This window comes from Schistocerca serialis, chromosome 6 (assembly GCF_023864345.2).
Source record: "Schistocerca serialis cubense isolate TAMUIC-IGC-003099 chromosome 6, iqSchSeri2.2, whole genome shotgun sequence".
Classification (NCBI taxonomy): Eukaryota; Metazoa; Arthropoda; class Insecta; order Orthoptera; family Acrididae; genus Schistocerca; species Schistocerca serialis.
In genome coordinates, this window is record NC_064643.1 from 209,469,960 (window position 1) to 209,490,594 (window position 20,635).

General features: G+C 39.5%; 1 protein-coding gene across 1 annotated transcript in view; it reads left to right on the forward strand.

Annotated features, from left to right (window-relative positions):
* The window catches only part of LOC126484754 (UDP-glucosyltransferase 2-like), a 141,697-nt gene that overhangs the window by 52,191 nt on the left and 68,871 nt on the right, over positions 1 to 20,635 (forward strand). The window contains exon 3 of the mRNA XM_050108349.1: positions 2,671 to 2,923. Coding sequence (XP_049964306.1) covers positions 2,671 to 2,923 — 253 coding nt within the window. The remainder of the gene's footprint in view (positions 1 to 2,670; positions 2,924 to 20,635) is intronic.

Below are 20,635 nucleotides of genomic sequence, written 5' to 3' on the forward strand. Positions count from 1 at the left end.
GACGCCCGTCGGCGTGTGTGCACGCGTGCCTTTCCTTCGGCTACCTCCAGTGGCGTAACAGTCTTGTTACGTCACTACAGACGGAGCCTCTCCGTCGTTTCTAGGACCCTGGTTAACATACAACATACATAAGGTAGTAGCACAATAATGAATTTAATTAGCTTACAGCAAATAAATAATCAATTGAAAGAAATAAATCACAATGGACACGATGTATCTTCTCATTGCCCTTGATCACAACCCTGGCGCAGGTGCATGAAGTATGGAACTGGCCATCTACGAGGCCGTGCACTCAGCAGATTTTTGATGTGTTACCATCACAAGAGTGTGTGGCAACTATCTCGACACGTGGGAGATCCCATGCATCAATGACAACTGTCGTTCGAGATAAATACACATTACTAGTGGGAGGTAACCTTCGGTAATTGTAATCTCTAGAGGACTGCCAGATATCACTCGAGAGCAACTGAATTAAAGACAGAGTCTTCACAGTTGTTGAGCGCTGTAGTTGCCATGATAAATAGGACATTCAGTGTCGCCACGTGATTAGAATGCCATCAGACCTAGTATGCGCCATCAGTGTAACAATAGATCACAGGACTTACAAGACGCTTCGGACCTTGGTCTCTTCGTTGGTACTTGATACAAGATAAGACAAACATTGTAAGAGGTGCAGAGTGTTCCTGGGCATAACCCAGTTCACTACTACCAGCGCCACGTCATCATAACGCGCCTGTGCTTAACATACAAAGGACTGTACCATAATCTGAGAATGAAATTAAAAATTAAAATTTGAAAATTATCATATCGATATACCATCTTTTAATAATCACTTTCCTGTGAGTTACAATTACGCTATTTGCAAAGTCAAAATTTCAATTCTAAAAGATTGGCAAAGTTCGTGATATGGTTTTACTCACTTACTGGTTTCATGCAACTTCAACTTTTATTGCTATTCATTAACAACTACTGTTAATCACTTTATGCAATTACTGCTAATAATGCACAAGACGATAACAAACATGTCTGACTTGTTGCAGTTGCGTAAAATTGAAAACTCATTTATCCATAAAAAATACACAACAAATATCTTTTACTGAATCTCGCTCTGTTAAGTACTGTCTTTAAAATTGCTGTTCACTCGACTTGAGTAATTCTGTTAATTGTAGTGTTGCAAATTATTAAAACTTTAATTGCTATTATTTCTTTCATAAAACATTACAATAGTTTATCAATCATCAGGACTCTCTCGGCTTATGGAAAATGTATACGACGGATCCCACTTTGTTATTTTGTCTTACGTAAAACTGAACATCAACACTTTAGTGCAAGTCGGTGTTATTCAAACACAAAATCACACTAACATTAGTACACTTATATAGTTAAATTTTTCTTGAGACATATGTGTCTCAACTTTATCTACAACAGTGATAGAAGCTGAAGGATTGAGTTAAAATTTGTACAATAGCCAAGACTTGAATCTAGGTCTCCTTCCGCATAGGCACGTGTGATAGCCGTTACACCACTACAGCAGTACAGAGGACGAAGTTGCGTGAACTACCCTATTCCAATGTGTCCCTAACACAAACTTTCCGCCTTCAGCCTATTTTCTCCATAGATTGTCAGTATTACTGAGGCTCTCCACTACTGGAATGGCACCCCAGCCTTGTACATAATGGGGAAATCCTACTTGTACCTCAGGCATAGGTGAGCTATAGATCTTATATAATTAAATTTTCCCCATTACATACAAAGCTGGGGTGATATTCCAATACCAGAAGGCCTCACCGTTACTGATGGTTTAAGAAGACGAAAGTAGGCTGACGGTGTGAACTGAAGGATGTGTTATATAGGGCACTGGATTAGGATAGTCCATGCAGCTGTGTCACCTATACTGTTGTGGTGGTGTAATGGCTAAAGAAGCTGCCTAGTAAGCAAGAAATCTGGATCAAAGTCCTGGCTATGGTACAAATTGTAATTCATTGCTTCAGCTTCTATCATTATCATAGATAAAGTTGAGATTCATACATCTCAAGGGAAATTTAATTATATGAGATCTACAGATCACTTATGCTTGAGGTACAGACATGATTTCCCCATTACGTACAAAGCTGGGGGCAGAGCATGGGGAATACTGACGATATAAGAAGGGGAAAATAGACTGAAGGCATGAATTGAAGTTTATATTAGGGAGACACTGGAGTAGGGTAGTCCACACCGGCCGGGGTGGCCGAGCGGTTCTAGGCGCTACAGTCTGGAACCGCGCGACCGCTACGGTCGCAGGTTCGAATCCTGCCTCGGGCATGGACGTGTGTGATGTCCTTAGCTTAGTTAGGTTTAAGTAGTTCTAAGTTCTAGGGGACTGATGACCTCAGAAGTTAAGTCCCATAGTGCTCAGAGCCATTTGAACCATTTAGGGTAGTCCATGCTAGTGTATTACCTGTACTGCTGTGGTGGAGTGATGGCTAGCACATTTACCTACTAAGCAGGAGACCCAGGTTCGGGTCCTCACTGTGACGCAAATAGTAATTCAATTCTTCAGCTTCTGTCATAAGTACACTTATTTACAAACTTTGGCCCATAGAATACACCGAAAAGTAAAATTTCAAGGGAAAAAGATGATAGCCACATATTTGTTGCTTTAAATGAGCATGGACTCTTTGTTTGCAGGATGCGGCCCACCACGTGGTTAGCGATTTGCTCGGCGGTGGCGCTGGCGTCTGCTCCCACGGAAGCGGCCAACATCCTGGCTGCTACATCCTTCCCCGGCCGCAGCCACTTCATCATGTTTCGCCGCCTCTTCAAGGCGCTGGCCTCCAGAGGCCACAACGTCACTGTCGTCGGCCATTACCCCCTGGACTCTCCGATGGAGAACTACACTGACATAAGCTTCAAAGGAGACGTCCCAGAAGCTGACAGTAATGTGAGTGATTATAATGAGCGATTATATGATAAAAAAGTAACGGAATTTGTTTCACTGAGTTCCCACCATGTCTTCCCAGTTATTGGCGTTAGTAAACAGTTCTTTCAAAATTTATGAAAAATCGTTAAACCATCAGTACTCAGGAATAATTCAGTAACAGGTAAAAAATCTGAAAATGTTCGTAGAGTACTCTTTGTTTTGTAAATAGACATTCCAAAGCTACAATTCAAATTAATATTATTTATTTATCTTTCGTTTTTCGTGACTATTTTTGGCGTCGCGGCCCCATTCTCAAGCAATCCTATACAGAAAGAGTACACAAAAGAAGAGTCACAACGTAAAGATACATATATTGGCCAATTACATTATGTTTAAGGCAAACAGATCCGCCATAGTTGTAAAACAGTTTACTGACCGAAACCATGCACGACGGAAGTCGTTACACGCTACCATAATTTCGGGGTCTTAGCCCCATCATCAGGTGTATCAGAAATCTGAAGCAAAACAACAGTTGTAACCTACTCCGTTAAGAAATTAAGATTTTTAAAACAATTAAAACTTGACTTTTAGAAACCGAAAAACAAGTAAAATTATTGAGCAATAATCTACCTAGCAATAATGGGGTGTCATTACGATCCCCTAACAACTAATAGGCTAACATCTACCATAGTTTAACTTCGCTTTAGCACGTAGCTTCCACCTAATGTCCTATGGTTGCTTCATTGTTATAGACTGTATGCATTCCTGGAGGCAATTTTGGCGCAAAAGGAATTTTCCCAGACCACGATTGAAAGTTGAAACTCTTCACAGTCACAATTTGTGATGTTATTTAATGGTCAACCTATGGTACATGTCTGCCTATTAGCTGTTATGGCTTGGACATTACGCCCTACTGCTGCTAAGTAGGCTATTGTTCAATGATTTTACATGTTTTTCAGTCTTTAAATGTCAATTTTTAATTTTTTAATTTCTTAATTGCTTGATGAAGTAGTTAGAATTGTTGTTCTACTTTAGAGTTCAGATACACCTGACGATGGGGCTAAGAGCTCGAAACGGTGGTAGTGTATAACGACTCCTGTCTTGCAAGACTTCGGTCAGTGATGTGTGTTTTACAACTGTAGCGGATCGGTTTACCATGAACATTGTGCACAATAGTTGTGGATGTCCCACAAATAAAAAGTTATTAAATTAAGTTATATCAGCATCATACTGCCATCAGTTCATGTAATAGACAGACAATCTAAGAGTGAGCTCTACAAAGCGTAAAATGGAGTTAAACTGACAAATAGGTACCCAACCTGTCCAGACTGGCAAATCGGGTCCGACTGACCACCTTGCCATCGTCCGCCAATGGTGTCATTTTCGTGTGGTATGGAGGATCACAGGATCAATAAACTGCTCTCCCATGTTCTCCGCTGTCGAGACCTTGGAACCGCTACTTATCACTGAAGTAGCTCTCCACTGGTGTCAAGACGGTGAGTGTACCCCGTTCCAGTCCTCCCCCCAAGGAACAATCCAATAGTGCCGGAAATAGAACCCAGGTCTTCCGCATACCAGCCAGAGAACATTTTTCAGGTATTTCTGTTACAGTCCACGCAGAATGCTGTGATCAGTAGATGTTCTGATGACAGGGCATGTGGGGGGGGGGGGGGGGGAGTGGTCAGGGCTATGGGCAGGCGCTGTAGGGGAAATGCTGAGCGCTGGAGGGGAAGTTGTAAAGGGTTCTCCACCCTTCTGGAGCAAATATAATCTCGATGTATTACTCACTTGCTAGAACCATAATTCACAGGCGCTGCCTGAGACATAAAATATCTTTGCCCCTGTCAAAAGAGAGCTGCAATAGAGTCTCAGGTCAGAGCAGTCTCTGCCACAGTTGCAGTCGCTCGCTGCTACAGTGTAGTTGTAGCATGTCGCTGGTACAGCGCAGTTTACAGTTAGTAGTTGTTAAAGTCACAGTACAGAACAAATTGTAAAATTTTATTATATGGAACTGAATAATAATTGTTATCAGCTGCAGAGCTAAATGATACCATGGAATGAGATGACGATGAACAAATGAATAATTGTTAATTTAAAAGATATTATTTTAAATGCAAATGGACATTGAGCTAAGTGTAATCTCCCCGCAAATATTTGAAAAAGGCAAAAATTTAAATGTTAACGACAATACAACCTAATGTAACCTCCCAGCAAATAAATTTAATGACAATGACAATTAAATAAAAATTAGCAATCTGACCCAGGTATAAGCTGCCCACAAAAATGTAAGTCAATTCAATAAAAAAAAAAATGAAATCTCAGGGACAATGAAAACGCAAATAGACCGAAATGTCGATCTTAGGCCCTGATTAAACTCAAATTCTTACCTCAGTAAAACTGCATCTGCTCTTATTTTTCGCCATAGCTTGGAGGAAATGCATCGCAAAATAATTTTTTTTTTTTTTGAAGTTAAAGAGAACTTTTCTTTATGGAAATCTAAGGCAAATATTCTTTCAAAAAAGGATTCTTTGTTAAAAATGGTTGGTTTAAAAACAAAATTATTATTGGGGCGATTCTTGAACAAATTAGTTACAGTTAATTTACATTACATTATCAAATGTGCGCAATGCTGCTTCATTACCTTATTTAAAAATAATATACCTCGTCCTGAATCTTGACCAGAATGCCATGTCGACGCCCGCCGACTGCTCACACACGTCTGCTAACCCGCAACTGAACTGTCTCGTAACTCGACTGCCACAGAACTGAACTCTCGCGCGGTCAAGCGCAGACTAGGGACGACAAATAGCTCTCTGGTCAGAGACTCTGCAATGCCTCGCCATCGCCGCCACACAACATACGTGTTTCATAACCCTCCACTGGGGGGGCAAAAATTTGGCAGCGATGGTGAGTCATTTGGACTTGCCAAGCGTGGCAAAATTTTTTCTTTAATTAATCAATTTTTACAATTTACAGAATATTCAAATGTAGTACATAAATTAAATGTGGTGCACATGCACCGAGTACAAAACATTTCAGACAAAGACAAAATGTGAGTACAAAACATATTAGCAAATCAGAAAAATGTTTATACAAATTATTTGATAGATAACAAAGTGCACACACACTGAAAAAATTCTTTATCATTTTCAAAACAAATAAACAGAATGGCAAAAAATCATGTTGATAAGTGACATGAGTGCACATGCACTGCAGTTGAGAACATATCAGCAAATGACGAAATGTATATAGAATGAGTAACAAATGACGTAAGTGCATACACACTGAAGTATTGAACATATCAGGAAATCATAAAAAGTATACAGAATGAGTACAAATCATATTAAAAAATGAGAAAAGTGCACAGGCACTGAAGTTCAGTAGAAAACATATTAACACATAACATAAGTGCACATGCACTGAAAAACTGTTTAATATTTTTACGACAAATAAACCTAATGAGTACAAACTATATTCACAAATGACAAAAATGCACACAGACTGTAGTACTCTAGTATTTTTCTACAACAAACAAACAAATCAAGGAGTGTAATAAAGTGCACGTGCACTATAGAAGTCTTTAGTAATTTCAGGATAACTGATCTTATTAACAAAAGAAAGGAAGTGCACATGCACTGTATATGACTTTTTCATTTTACAAGAATTAGGGAAGGAATAGGAAGGATTGTGTCATGGTTGTAGCACTTAGGTTGCACGCAGCTGCACTGAAAGTCCATATCTTTCAACAGAAGTACAACACCAAGTGAGACAATTTGCAGTTCTTTTCCCAGAAGTATTTATCAGCGTATCCAAGACACTGAAATGTCGTAGTAATATTCCATGTTTTCATTTTGGCAGTACATCAAGTACACCAAACAGTGGGACCATAATAACGTCTTCATCGCTTACGGTGGTGGACAGCATGTCGTGTCAACATCACGCTCTTACAAGGCACACCAACGTAGAATTAGTGCAAAAACCAAATATAGTGCTCCATGATCATGAGGATGGACAGGACAAATGGATATTACAGTAATTCCAGGTAGTTAGGTCAGAAGGTGAAGGACATTAAGTCACAGACTAGTCTTGATTAGGAATTACATTAGTAGTTTGCGGCATTCATAGCCCAGTTATTGAACATTTCTGTACCATGTATTTAGTATTACAGAATAATGTTCATAAAATTAAATTATTGGCATCATAGGCAATCATATTACAATAAACAGCGGCAGTCTTTGGCCAGTTACAAAACATATTTAGTATGACAGAATAATGTTCATCATAAGTCTTCATTGAAAAAAAGAGTCAATTATTGGCCTAGCATTAACATAATACATTGAGTTATACAAATTATTGGCACTCATTGGCCAGTTACCAAAACATGAAAAGTCATCATTGAAAACAAGAGCTAATTAATGGCATAATTATTAACATAATTAATTTAGTGACGTTAATTATTGGCACTCAGTGGCCAGTTATAGAACATGAAAAGTCATCATTGAAAACAGGAGCTAATTGATGGCATAATTAATAACATAATTCATTTAGTGACATTAATTATTGGCACTCAGTGGCCAGTTATAGAACATGAAAAGTCATCATTGAAAACAGGAGCTAATTAATGGCATAATTAATAACATAATGCATTTAGTGACATTAATTATTGGCACTCAGTGGCCAGTTATAGAACATGAAAAGTCATCATTGAAAATAGGAGCTAATTAATGGCATAATTAATAACATAATTCATTTAGTGACATTAATTATTGGCACTCAGTGGCCAGTTAGCAAAATATGAAAAGTCATAATTCATTTAGTTATATTAATTATTGGCACTCAGTGGCCAGCAAGTATTGAATAGTATAAAACATTGTTCATCATTCAGTATTACTCAGATCATTAAGAAGTCATTACTAAAAATCAGTTTATTACAGTCATAGCATTAATAATCATGGGCATTATAAGTAGTCTCATTACAATAATACAATAAACAGTGGCAGTTATTAGCCAGTTACAAAGCATTATTTTATATATATATTTTTTGTATCATTTAGAAGTCATTATTGAACTGACATACTATTCAGAGCTGATCAGTATTATTCAGAATTCTCTTCAACTAGTAGCATTATTTGGGACTGGTAATACATTTTTTTGTTTTGTTTTTGTGCTAGCAATGCATTGCGTTGGGATCAATAATTAATTGCTGAGGCATAACAATATTTGCTTTTGACCTATTGCTGCAAATGAGGATAGGTAACGTCATTCGTCATGAGTCAGCTGTAGCAAGGCTATGTAACAAGGCAGTATATGTGATCACATTTATAAATTATAGACACACATGGGTAAAAAATAAAAATGTAAGTACTAATATAGGCTTAATAAGTAACAAGTTTAGTAACTATCATGAAAGGCTTCTCCTGGAAAAAATACAAAATGGATTATTGAGCTGAAAGAAGAAACGCATACTATGCTGAAAAGTAGCGAACTTCGAATAAACAGGTAGTGAAATGTGTATAAAATGTGTTCCATAGCTGTCCTTTCTAAAACCTTCAGTCATCATACCATACGATATAAAACATACTGTCAAAACAAACTGCAACAAATACTTAAATAACTACATAGCATAAATACACAAACTTCAACATCATCCTCATCTGTAAAGAAAAACTTCATTATCCATATTATCTTAACTTCATTATTATCATCACCTGTAAAGAAAAACTTCATTATTCATAGTAGCATATTCTTCACCATTACTCTTCATCAGCATTCATTATCAACTGCAAAAAAATCACTTCATTATTCATTACACAACTATTCCTTATCTCTAGCATATTTCATCACTTAAAACTAAGCTGTGTAGTTCTGTCTGACAGCTTGCATCAATCGCCTTGTATTCTGAAAGAAAAAATTAGTTAAGACTGCTATTCTACGATGAGTATAGTATATTCTTGTTAATGCTTGTTAATCCTGATCCATTTACTCTTCCTCATAAAGTTATTGCATCTTTTTTCGTTTATTCCGTAGGTGAAATTCCCATTTCTGTTTAATTTATTTCCTTTACACGTTATTTGTTTCTGAAAATGATGAACAAAGATTAATGTCTTGCATTTAAATCATATACCCACTAAATAATGACTGGTTAATGGTGACACAATTAAGCATACCGCATAACATGACAGAAAACGTAATATGTCAAAAGCATAGACAGTGTTCAAAGGCAAAAAATGTACTGAGAATATCACAATGCAGCAGCAAAAAAAAAGAAAAAAAATGTAAAACAGTCACGATGTTGAGATATCACAGGGCAAAAAATGTCAAAGTCAACTAGTGTGTTATACCTTAACTATTTCACAGTGCATACAAACAAAACATGAAAACAATCGTACATACATTAAAAAAAATGGAAAATGTGCACAGTCTGATGTGTAACGACAAGAAAAGCGACCTGCTAACCTTACCTTGCCGGGCACTTGCCAAGAAAAATACGATAATCATCAGTAGTTAACTATGTTATTATAATTGCATAAGTGCTCATAAGATGTGTAAATTCATCTGGAAAATATGCACGGTCTGATATGTAACGACAAGAAAAGCGACCTGCTAACCTTACCTTGCCGGGCACTTGCCAAGAAAAAATACGATAATCATCAATAATTACTCATGTGAATATAATTGCATAAATGGTCATAAAGATTAGTAAATGGCATCATAGCATGTTACATCATAAAGTGGTTTCATTCAATAAACGGTTTAATGTTTGAGATATGGTGATTGCCTTTCGATTTTCTGGTTCTCAAAGTTTCCACGTGTACAACATTGGGGTGAGGGATGCTGCGAATCCGATATGGACCTGCGTATAGAAGTTCAAATTTACTGCACTTACCTTTTATTCTGCTGGATAAATAGTGTGTACGTACTAATATTTTCTGTCCAATGTGAAAGTCGCGGCGTGTACAAACCTGTTTTTGCTGTCTTCTCCGGCGCTCTGCGGCACGTTTGATGTTGTTCAGTGCAGTGTTAATTATTTCATGGTGTCGTAGGCGACGACATTTAGGAAGTTTACTAATTCTGTGATTTTGTTAGGTGGTTCAACATTTTTCAGTATAACACGCGGAGATAGCATAGTGGATTCATTTGGAATGGAATTAATTACATCTTGGAATGAGAATATGTGTGTGTCCCAATCAATATGTCTTTTGTGGCAGTATATTCTACACAGTTTACCAATTTCTTTCATTAATCGTTCACAAGGGTTCGAAGAAGCATGGTACTTGGATATATAGATCGGAGAAATGTTTCTAGCTCGTAACATGCGTGTCCATATAGCAGAACGAAATTGTGATCCATTATCAGAAATTACTTTTAACACATGCCCTACATGAAATAGAAAATGTTTTGCAAATGCTTTAGAAACAGTTTTAGCAGTAGCTTTGCGTAACGGAGTGAAAGTAACAAATTTTGAAGTGAGTTCAACAGCGACAAAGATGTAGCAAAAACCTCTATTGGTTCTCGGAATTGGACCAAAAATGTCTACAGCGGCCATGTGTCTTAATTTAACAGGTACAATGGGATATAATTGAGGAATATGTGAAGTGGTGTCTGACTTAGCTTTCTGGCAAATTTTACATGACGGTAAAACTCGTCGTATACGTTTCTCCATGTTGGTAAAATAACAGTTTTGTCTCAGTATAAGAAAACATTTTCTGGCTCCGTAATGTGCGTAACTTAAATGAGTATACCATATTAATTTGTTAACCAGTTCGTCAGGAATGCATAATAACTAATTGTTGCTGTCAGGGTGAGAGCGGCGAAACAGAATGTCATTGCGTACAGTGTAGTGGTTTCTAATCGTAACATTATTCTTATCTTCCCAAAGGTGTTTAATTTCTTTCCACACATTGTCTTTACTTTGCTCTTTTGCTATGTCCCGTAATGACGACGAAATAAAATTTTCAAATGCAACTTGCTGATGTACATAACACTGAAATTTGCTTTGCAGAAGTTGGTTGCGATGTCTTCATGATTGTTGCTGAGAGAACGCGATAGTGCGTCTGCTATAACATTTTGTGTGCCGGGAATGTGAACAATCGTAAAATTAAATTCCTGTAAATAAAGTTTCCATCTAATTAATCTGTCGTGAGTGAATTTAGCCGAAAGTAAAAATTGTATCACTCTGTGATCTGTGTAAACGGTGGTATGTCTTCCATAAAGAAAGTGCCGAAATCTCGTAAAAGCCCATACAACACATAATGTTTCCAATTCTGTAACGGAATAATTTCGTTCAGCAGGTGACAGAATGCGACTTGCAAATGCGATGTTTTTAATTACTGTTGAGCCATCTTCTTCAATTTCCTGAAAAATATGTACGCCTAAAGCTGTGTTGGAACTGTCGGTGGCAATTGAAAATTTTTTAGTAAGATCTGGGTGCGATAAAAGTGATGCATTCAACAGAGCATGTTTCACGTTCACAAATTCAGAATGTGCTTGCTTATCCCATGACCAAATAGTGTTTTTACCTGTCAATTGGCATAATTTAGGTGTGTCTAAAACAGAGTGATGAATAAATTTACGAAAAAGTTAATTAAGCCCAAAAAAACTGCGTAATTGCTTCTTCGTTGTAGGAACAGTAATGTCACGTAGAGCTTGAAGTTTTTCCGGATCAGGAGCAATGCCTTCTGCTGAAATTACGTGTCCATGAAATTTTATAGAAGTTTTGCCAAAGTGCGATTTACTGAGATTAACTGTAAGTCCTTGTGCATGAAAAGTTTGTAACAGATGTTCAAGAATCATATTGTGTTCAGACCAGTTAGCTTCTGCAATAAGAATGTCGTCTACGTACGTCGTGATAATATTTTTCATGCAAACGTGTGTCGGATGGCGTCAAAATTAATAACATTTTTCGTGAACAAGATTCTGCGTGTCAAAATTATTGCTCATATTACTGGAATATGCAACCTGTACTGTATGTGGTCAAATTCTACACTCCTGGAAATTGAAATAAGAACACCGTGAACTCATTGTCCCAGGAAGGGGAAACTTTATTGACACATTCCTGGGGTCAGATAAATCACATGATCACACTGACAGAACCACAGGCACATAGACACAGGCAACGAAGCATGCACAATGTCGGCACTATTACAGTGTATATCCACCTTTCGCAGCAATGCAGGCTGCTATTCTCCCATGGAGACGATCGTAGAGATGCTGGATGTAGTCCTGTGGAACGGCTTGCCATGCCATTTCCACCTGGCGCCTCAGTTGGACCAGCGTTCGTGCTGGACGTGCAGACCGCGTGAGACGACGCTTCATCCAGTCCCAAACATGCTCAATGGGGGACAGATCCGGAGATCTTGCTGGCCAGGGTAGTTGACTTACACCTTCTAGAGCACGTTGGGTGGCACGGGATACATGCGGACGTGCATTGTCCTGTTGGAACAGCAAGTTCCCTTGCCGGTCTAGGAATGGTAGAACGATGGGTTCGATGACGGTTTGGATGTACCGTGCACTATTCAGTGTCCTCTCGACGATCACCAGTGGTGTACGGCCAGTGTAGGAGATCGCTCCCCACACCATGATGCCGGGTGTTGGCCCTGTGTGCCTCGGTCGTATGCAGTCCTGATTGTGGCGCTCACCTGCACGGCGCCAAACACGCATACGACCATCATTGGCACCAAGGCAGAAGCGACTCTCATCGCTGAAGACGACACGTCTCCATTCGTCCCTCCATTCACGCCTGTCGCGACAGCACTGGAGGCGGGCTGCACGGTGTTGGGGCGTGAGCGGAAGACAGCCTAACGGTGTGCGGGACCGTAGCCCAGCTTCATGGAGACGGTTGCGAATGGTCCTCGCCGATACCCCAGGAGCAACAGTGTCCCTAATTTGCTGGGAAGTGGCGGTGCGGTCCCCTGCGGCACTGCGTAGGATCCTACGGTCTTGGCGTGCACCCGTGCGTCGCTGCGGTCCGGTCCCAGGTCGACGGGCACGTGCACCTTCCGCCGACCACTGGCGACAACATCGATGTACTGTGGAGACCTCACGCCCCACGTGTTGAGCAATTCGGCGGTACGTCCACCCGGCCTCCCGCATGCCCACTATACGCCCTCGCTCAAAGTTCGTCAACTGCACATACGGTTCACGTCCACTCTGTCACGGCATGCTACCAGTGTTAAAGACTGCGATGGAGCTCCGTATGCCACGGCAAACTGGCTGACACTGACGGCGGCGGTGCACAAATGCTGCGCAGCAAGCGCCAATCGACGGCCAACACCGCGGTTCCTGGTGTGTCCGCTGTGCCGTGCGTGTGATCATTGCTTGTACAGCCCTCTCGCAGTGTCCGGAGCAAGTATGGTGGGTCTGACACACCGGTGTCAATGTGTTCTTTTTTCCATTTCCAGGAGTGTATCTTACGTGCTGTTATTTACGGAATGATGCTGTGGCATTTCGACTATTTAAACTGCTCTGTTATTTCTTCCTGACGTATTACGCTATAGATAACACCTATTGTCTGGTTCATTCATGATAATATGTTGTTGCTAATGTTCTTGCTGCTGAAAAGATCGACTGTTATTATATGTGCGCTGATAATTGTGCTCATCGTTTCTACGTCTGTCGTGATAGTCATTCCTATACGGTGCATTGCGATAGGAATTGAAATACCGTCTTCTCTGTACATAGTTGTTTCCTTGCTGCCGTGCATTACTATTTGTTGGATCTGGGACTATACGTGCACGCGGCGGAACATTAAAGCCTGGTTGACCTTGTGCATTACATTGTTGGTTAGGTATGCTAACCGGCTGGTTTTGATGTTGTTGTTGTGAAACACCTCTATTGTTACTAAAGTGTGGTTCCTGTTGCTGAAAATTTTGACGATATTGATAAATAGAATTTTGTCTGTTATTAAAGCTTTGGGAGTTGTCGTTCCTAAAGCGTCTGTTACTTTTACTATTAAAATTACGTGACTGATTGTAATTACTGTAGGTTTGTTGGCCTTCGTTATTATATGAAAAATTTTTGTTTACAAAAGAATAATCAGATTGTTGTACTTCCAAGAGCTGTAACAGATCTCTGAATGCTGAAATATTTTCCTTTTGTAGACCCGTTAGAAGTGACACTCTTAATGACCGTGGTAATTTAGAAATGCATAATTGTATCAGTGCAGATTCACTATATGGTTCACTTAGGTACTGGTTTTGTTGGACCATATGCTCAAAAAATTGCGTGACACTGGGAAAATTTGTGTTCTCATAATTTGGTAAGCTAAGTAACTGGTCTTTAATTCCGCGCTGTGTCGTCTTCGACCAATACGCTGACAGAAATGCATTCTGGAATTCTTCTACCGAGTAACATTGTCTCGCGATCGGTCTCATACGAGTTGCCGGTTCGCCTTCCAAAAAACTGCAAATAAATTCAAGTTTGTGTGTAACGGGCCAAGTCGGTGGAAAAGCAAAGCTATTGCTGTATCCAATCCAGTGGGTGAATCTGTGTTCTGTCATTCCTAAACACTTTAAATTTCCTCACTGATAGAAAATGTTTGTAATCGAAATTATCATCTCTGTATGACGGAACAGGTTCATGATGGTAAGAGAATCTGTTGAACTGTGGTTGCTCGCAATCTAAGTCCCGTACTCTCTGAAGATTACCCAAGTTATACGCGCTGCGCGAGTCTGACAAATGTTCACTAAGTGGCGTCTGCTGTGATGTGTTAAACGCTGAAATATTTTTTATCTCTGTTACCTCATGCTGTAAATCTGACAAATTTCTCCGTAATGAGTTATTAGCTGAACCGATCTCATTGACTGTCTGTTGTAAATTTTGGAATTCCGGTGTTTGACTAAATGAAACCGGTGAAGTGTCGTCTGATTTGTTGTCATTATTACTTTCTATAACGTCAATACGACTGGCCAATTCATCATACTTTTCAGTCAGTATTTTTACCTGATCATCGGTTTTAGAATCAGACGCAGTAATCTGTTTTTGCTACTTACGTGTAGTTTCGTTCAGTTTTTTAACGTCAGCTTGAATTACATCGGAATCCTGTGTTAGTTCTAATTGTTCGAATCTGTCTGTCACTATCTGAATATCTGCTCTGTGTGTATCTGTTTTTGATTTAAGGTCAGAAATCTCATCACGTAATTCCGCGTTCAACTGTTCGATGGTATTAATTTTGTCCGATACCGTAGCAATATTGTTGTCTACATATGTTTTTGCCTTCGCAAACATTTTACGTTTGTCTTCTTGTCTCTGAGCAGTGATTGTTTCCATGACTTGATGTTTGACTTTATTTTGATCCTGAATAAATTTGCGGAAACGCGTATCACTGTTTTGTATGTGAAGACTAAGACGTTCGTTAATTTGAGTGTTCTGTTGTTCGAATTTCGCGTCAATCTTTTCATCCATTGTGCGCGAAAGTTCTGCTGTCATTGCTTTAAACCCGTCGCGTAATTGTGTAGCTTTTTCAGAGCATTGTTTAGCGACTCCGCTAATTTCGTCTCTGAGTGTTTCTGTTGCAGCTGTTTGCAATTCCCTTAATTCCTGAGCAACAGACTTAATTTCTTCGCTACTTTTTCTTGAACAAGCCTCTATTTCCTCGCGTAACTGTTCCTTGGTATCATGACACTGCGCGGCAACGTCTCTAATTTGTTCACTAAGCTGTCTGGAATTGTTGTCTAATTTTTCATTCAACTGTTTGGAATTATTGTCTAATTTTTCACTTAACTGTTTGGAATTGTTGTCTAATTTTTCACTAAAGTGTTTGTTCTGTTCACTAAGTTGTTGTTTGAGATTGTTGTCTATTTTCTCACTTTGCTGTTGTAGCAAACTTGTCATAATTCGTACCAAGTCAAAATTAGCGTTTATATTCTCTGTGCTGTTTAGTGGTGGATCTGGAATTGTCTCGTTTTCTGTAACCATTTGGTTATTCTGAGATTTACAAAAAGGTTTGCCAGTTAAACATACACTGTCAGTCCCTATTTCGGAATTAAATAAATCCGTCGTACTTTCACTACACTGACCATTTTCATTCGAAAAATTTGTCTGTATGTTACTTGAATTTTCCAAACCGGTTGTGTTAGGCTGGGCAGCGCTCATTACAATAGAGCGTCCCGCGTCATCAATTGTCGTCAAATTAACAGAAGAGACAATTGAGTTCGTTTGTTCATCATTAAGACAAAAGTCATCATTAGTGGTTGGAATGCACTGATTGTTAGTGAACGCAGGATTGTCATCATTACACTGCGTGTCACAATTACTATCGGTCACGTTGTTTAAGTCGGTAATTTCATTCACAATACTTCGTGATACACTATTCACAGTCTTTCGCGGCATTTTTACAATAGTCACAATTATTCACAAAACAAATAAGCACAAATGCAAAAGGCAACAAACAAAAATACAACAGAGCAACGAATTGCCGTTGATCTGTGGAAAGAAAGTCACAAAATTAGTAAAAGCGTTGCGCCAAATCCTATTTATATTTAAGCAAATAAGAGCAGAATCTGACTGTTTTTCAAAAGATTCTCAACGAAATACGACCCTGGACTGGGTGTCGCCAAGTGTAACCTCCCCACAGAAATTTTAAAGATATTATTTTAAATGCAAATGGACATTGAGCTAAGTGTAATCTCCCCGCAAATATCTGAAAAAGTCAAAAATTTAAATGTTAACGACAATACAACCTAATGTAACCTCCCAGCAAATAAATTTAATGACAATGACAATTAAATAAAAATTAGCAATCTGACCCAGGTATAAGCTGCCCACAGAAATGTAAGTCAATTCAATAAAAAAAAAATGAAATCTCAGTGACAATGAAAACGCAAATAGACCGAAATGTCGATCTTAGGCCCTGATTAAACTCAAATTCTTACCTCATTAAAACTGCATCTGCTCTTATTTTTCGCCATAGCTTGGAGGAAATGCATCGCAAAATAATTTTTTTTTAAGTTAAAGAGAACTTTTCTTTATGGAAATGTAAGGCAAATATTCTTTCAAAAAAGGATTCTTTGTTAAAAAATGGTTGGTTTAAAAACAAAATTATTATTGGGGCGATTCTTGAACAAATTAGTTACAGTTAATTTACATTACATTATCAAATGTGCGCAATGCTGCTTCATTACCTTATTTAAAAATAATATACCTCGTCCTGAATCTTGACCAGAATGCCATGTCGACGCCCGCCGACTGCTCACACACGTCTGCTAATCCGCAACTGAACTGTCTCGTAACTCGACTGCCACAGAACTGAACTCTCGCGCGGTCAAGCGCAGACTAGGAACGACACATAGCTCTCTGGTCAGAGACTCTGCAATGACTCGCCATCGCCGCCACACAACATACGTGTTTCAGTCACAAAGTAAAGTCAGTTTTTCCCGTAATCCAGATCTAAAACAAATGTTATCAAGTATTATTAGAGAGGCCAGCATTGCACTAAGATGTGCCATTTACGAGCAGATATATAGACAGCGTTATGCAGCGACACCATCATGAAGTAATAATTTCTCAGTTTATTTCTCACGGACAGATTCAGAATGATTTCACAGGGCCATGGCGTAGCGCTGCTTACGTCAAAATTTATCAGTGTTTCATGAGTTAAGATTTATCAGTTTCTTTAAGTCAGAATTTAATTATCCAAATTTAATTATTTTTGTTTTTTATTTTCTGTTCGGGAAAGTTACATATCATTATGTTATATTTAAGCCTACACTCACATTTTTTGTATATTTCGCGGAGCCCATCCACGCCCGCACTTGGCATGGTGACCATTCAAAAGGATCTGTCACCTCTGCTTTGATTAGTATCTAAAAGGAGTTCCATCGATAATGCAGTGATGTATTTTTGCCTGGCTTGTTAATCAAATGGTTCAGATGGCTCTGAGCACTATGGGACTTAACTTCTGAGCTCATCAGTCCCCTAGAACTTACAACTACTTAAACCTAACTAAGCTAAGGACGTCACACACATCCATGCCCGAGGCAGGAGTCGAACCTGCGACCGTAGCGGTCGCGCGGCTCTGGACTGTAGCACCTAGAACCGCTCGGTCACTTCGGCCGGCGCTTGTTAATCATTTGTAACATGCACAGAAGCGTCACGAGTGCAGAATTTTGGATAAAACCTACACATTTTTCTTATTGCCATGTTAAAATTTGCTTCTTGTGACAAAACCCAGTGGAGTTTACATAGCCTCACGTCACGACCATGTTGTGCAGACGCAAATGCGAGAGAATTCTGAAGCAATGGTTTATCAAGTTCATTAAGCGAGGCCCCGAGGAAAGTAAGGTCAGTGTCTTATGAAGAAGCACATCCTCGATACAATATAAACGTGTAAATGTTCACTTGCGTTGTTCCGAAACCCAGAGCATTTCTCGCTTCACAAGCTATCGATGGTCTTTAAAAATTACATTCTTTCATCGAAAAAGTCTGTACGTTGTTGAAACGCACATTGAATAATGAAGTATTGCATAATAAACATGAGACAAAGCTCTCTCCTCTTGAGGTGCTCTCATTTGCCAAAACCTCATTTCGGTATCTCAAGCCGTTTATGACCTTATCGCAGGCGCGACGCAATCGCAAATGAATGAGCCACGTCAGATCAATTTTCTCGAGATTTGTGACAGATACTGACCCGCAGCCAAGTATAGAGAAAAATTCAATATGTTAGCTAATTTCATTCGCAGCAACATATTATGCAATATGCACCAAACGCAAAATCATGGCGACCTCTATTTTTCATTGCAAATCTTTTCGAATTTCGCGTACTGTCTTACTTCCACGTAAATATCACAAGAACTATGACAATTAAGGAAATGATGTGCACATAGTAATGAACCTGACATATAGCAGCAAAGCAAAAATAAAATACTTTACCGAATAGTTTCTGTAAGTCGTTTGAGAGAGATCGCAGGGCGAGTGCCTCGATTCTGCCATAGCCGACCGGCCCACAGATGGAAGACCGTGTCGGCCTCGCCTTCCGAACAAACAAATGCTTTGCACGAAAATTGGTCACTGTGCGATCCTGCGCGGCCTCTACTCTGTTCCTGCGCAGTGAAGTTCTGAAACATGTTGAAATTCATTGTAGGATGAAAGTGCGATACAATGATGCACATTTGTTACGGCAACAAGTCTAGATATCGAGTCGGAAGTTCGGGGATGCCTTGGTTGATGCTCATCGTCCAGGTCAGGCGCGCCTCACGGTGAATCCAGAAAACACTGTCGATAGTGGAACCATCATGTTTGGAAAGCGCTGAGTGGCGACGACCTACATTTTATTAACTGTTAACGCTGTTAATGATTCAGTACACAACATGGTACTGCTGTGCTCCAGTTTTACAAAGCATTTCCTGCGTGGATAACCTAATACCTGATTTAGTTCAAATGGCTCTGAGCACTATGGGACTTAACATCTGAGGTGATCAGCACCCTAGATTTAGAACTAGCCTATCACAAACATCCATGCCCGAGGCAGTTTTCGAACCTACGACCGTAGGAGCCGCGTGGTTCCGGACTGAAGTGCCTAGAACAGCTGAGCCATAACCACCGGCTAATTCCTGATTTCTGAACGGAAAAAACCACGTGTTTGTACACGGATACAACTTCTGCAGCTTCTTGAGCGAAGTGTCCTAGACACACTCTCCCACCATTTACAAACTAAAAGAGTTAGTAAGCAAAGGCACTGGTTATCACCACCAAAAAAATGGATTTCTGAATACATTGATCTGACACTTTTTTTAGCGTAGAAAAGATTCCTTGCAGATGGTGCTACAACTTACTGTCTAGGAAAGACATCAGAAAAGCAAAAACAATTACAACGCGATTTACACAGGACACTAATATGGCGCGAATAGTGCCAGTTGACTCCAAATAATGAAAACTGTGAGGTCCCCCACCTGAGTTCTAAAAGGAACCCGTTAAATTTCGGTTACAAGATAAACCACACAAATCTAAAAGCTGACAAGTTCGTAAAACAAGGAGGAGTAAGTCTTACAGAATTTCACAAACTTTTGAAACGTCCCCTTTTGAACAATTATACATGACTGTGCTTAAACTGACACACAATATTTTTAGCGCAACGCAATCTGACTTTCAATAATCCCTACAAAAGAGTGGCCCTGACTAACATTAACCTATACCTTTCACAAATCACTTACCTCACAAAAATCTTCGTTACTCGAACTACTGCAATACAGCGAGCGCCACTACTGCCAGCTAAATAAAAGATTCAAACTACGGAAGGCACTAACTACTGATAGGCATAGTTAGCAAATGAAAGATTTTAATAGAGAACAAACAATGTATTTACCTTAATAGTGTTGAAAAATCATAATATACTTAGCAGTTCATGACATCCAGTCTTACAAATTTCAAAACTCCGCCATTTCTCTCCCCACATCCACCACTGCTGGCGGCTCACCCCCAACTGCGCAACGCTACGCGCTGTTCACATCCAGCTGCCCAACACTACAATGGCAGACAACAATGCAAACTAGCCACAGACTGCACACAGCACAGCCAGTGATTTTCATACAGAGCGCTACGTAACGTTGCCAATAAGAAAACATAAACAGCCTACTTACACTTTCTCAAATTTAATAAGAAATATGTTCCTCTCATTGGTGACGGTACAGATACACTACTGGCCATTAAAATTGCTACACCACGAAGATGGTATGCTACAGACGCGAAATTTAACCGACAGGAAGAAGATGCTGTGATATCCAAATTACTAGCTTTTCA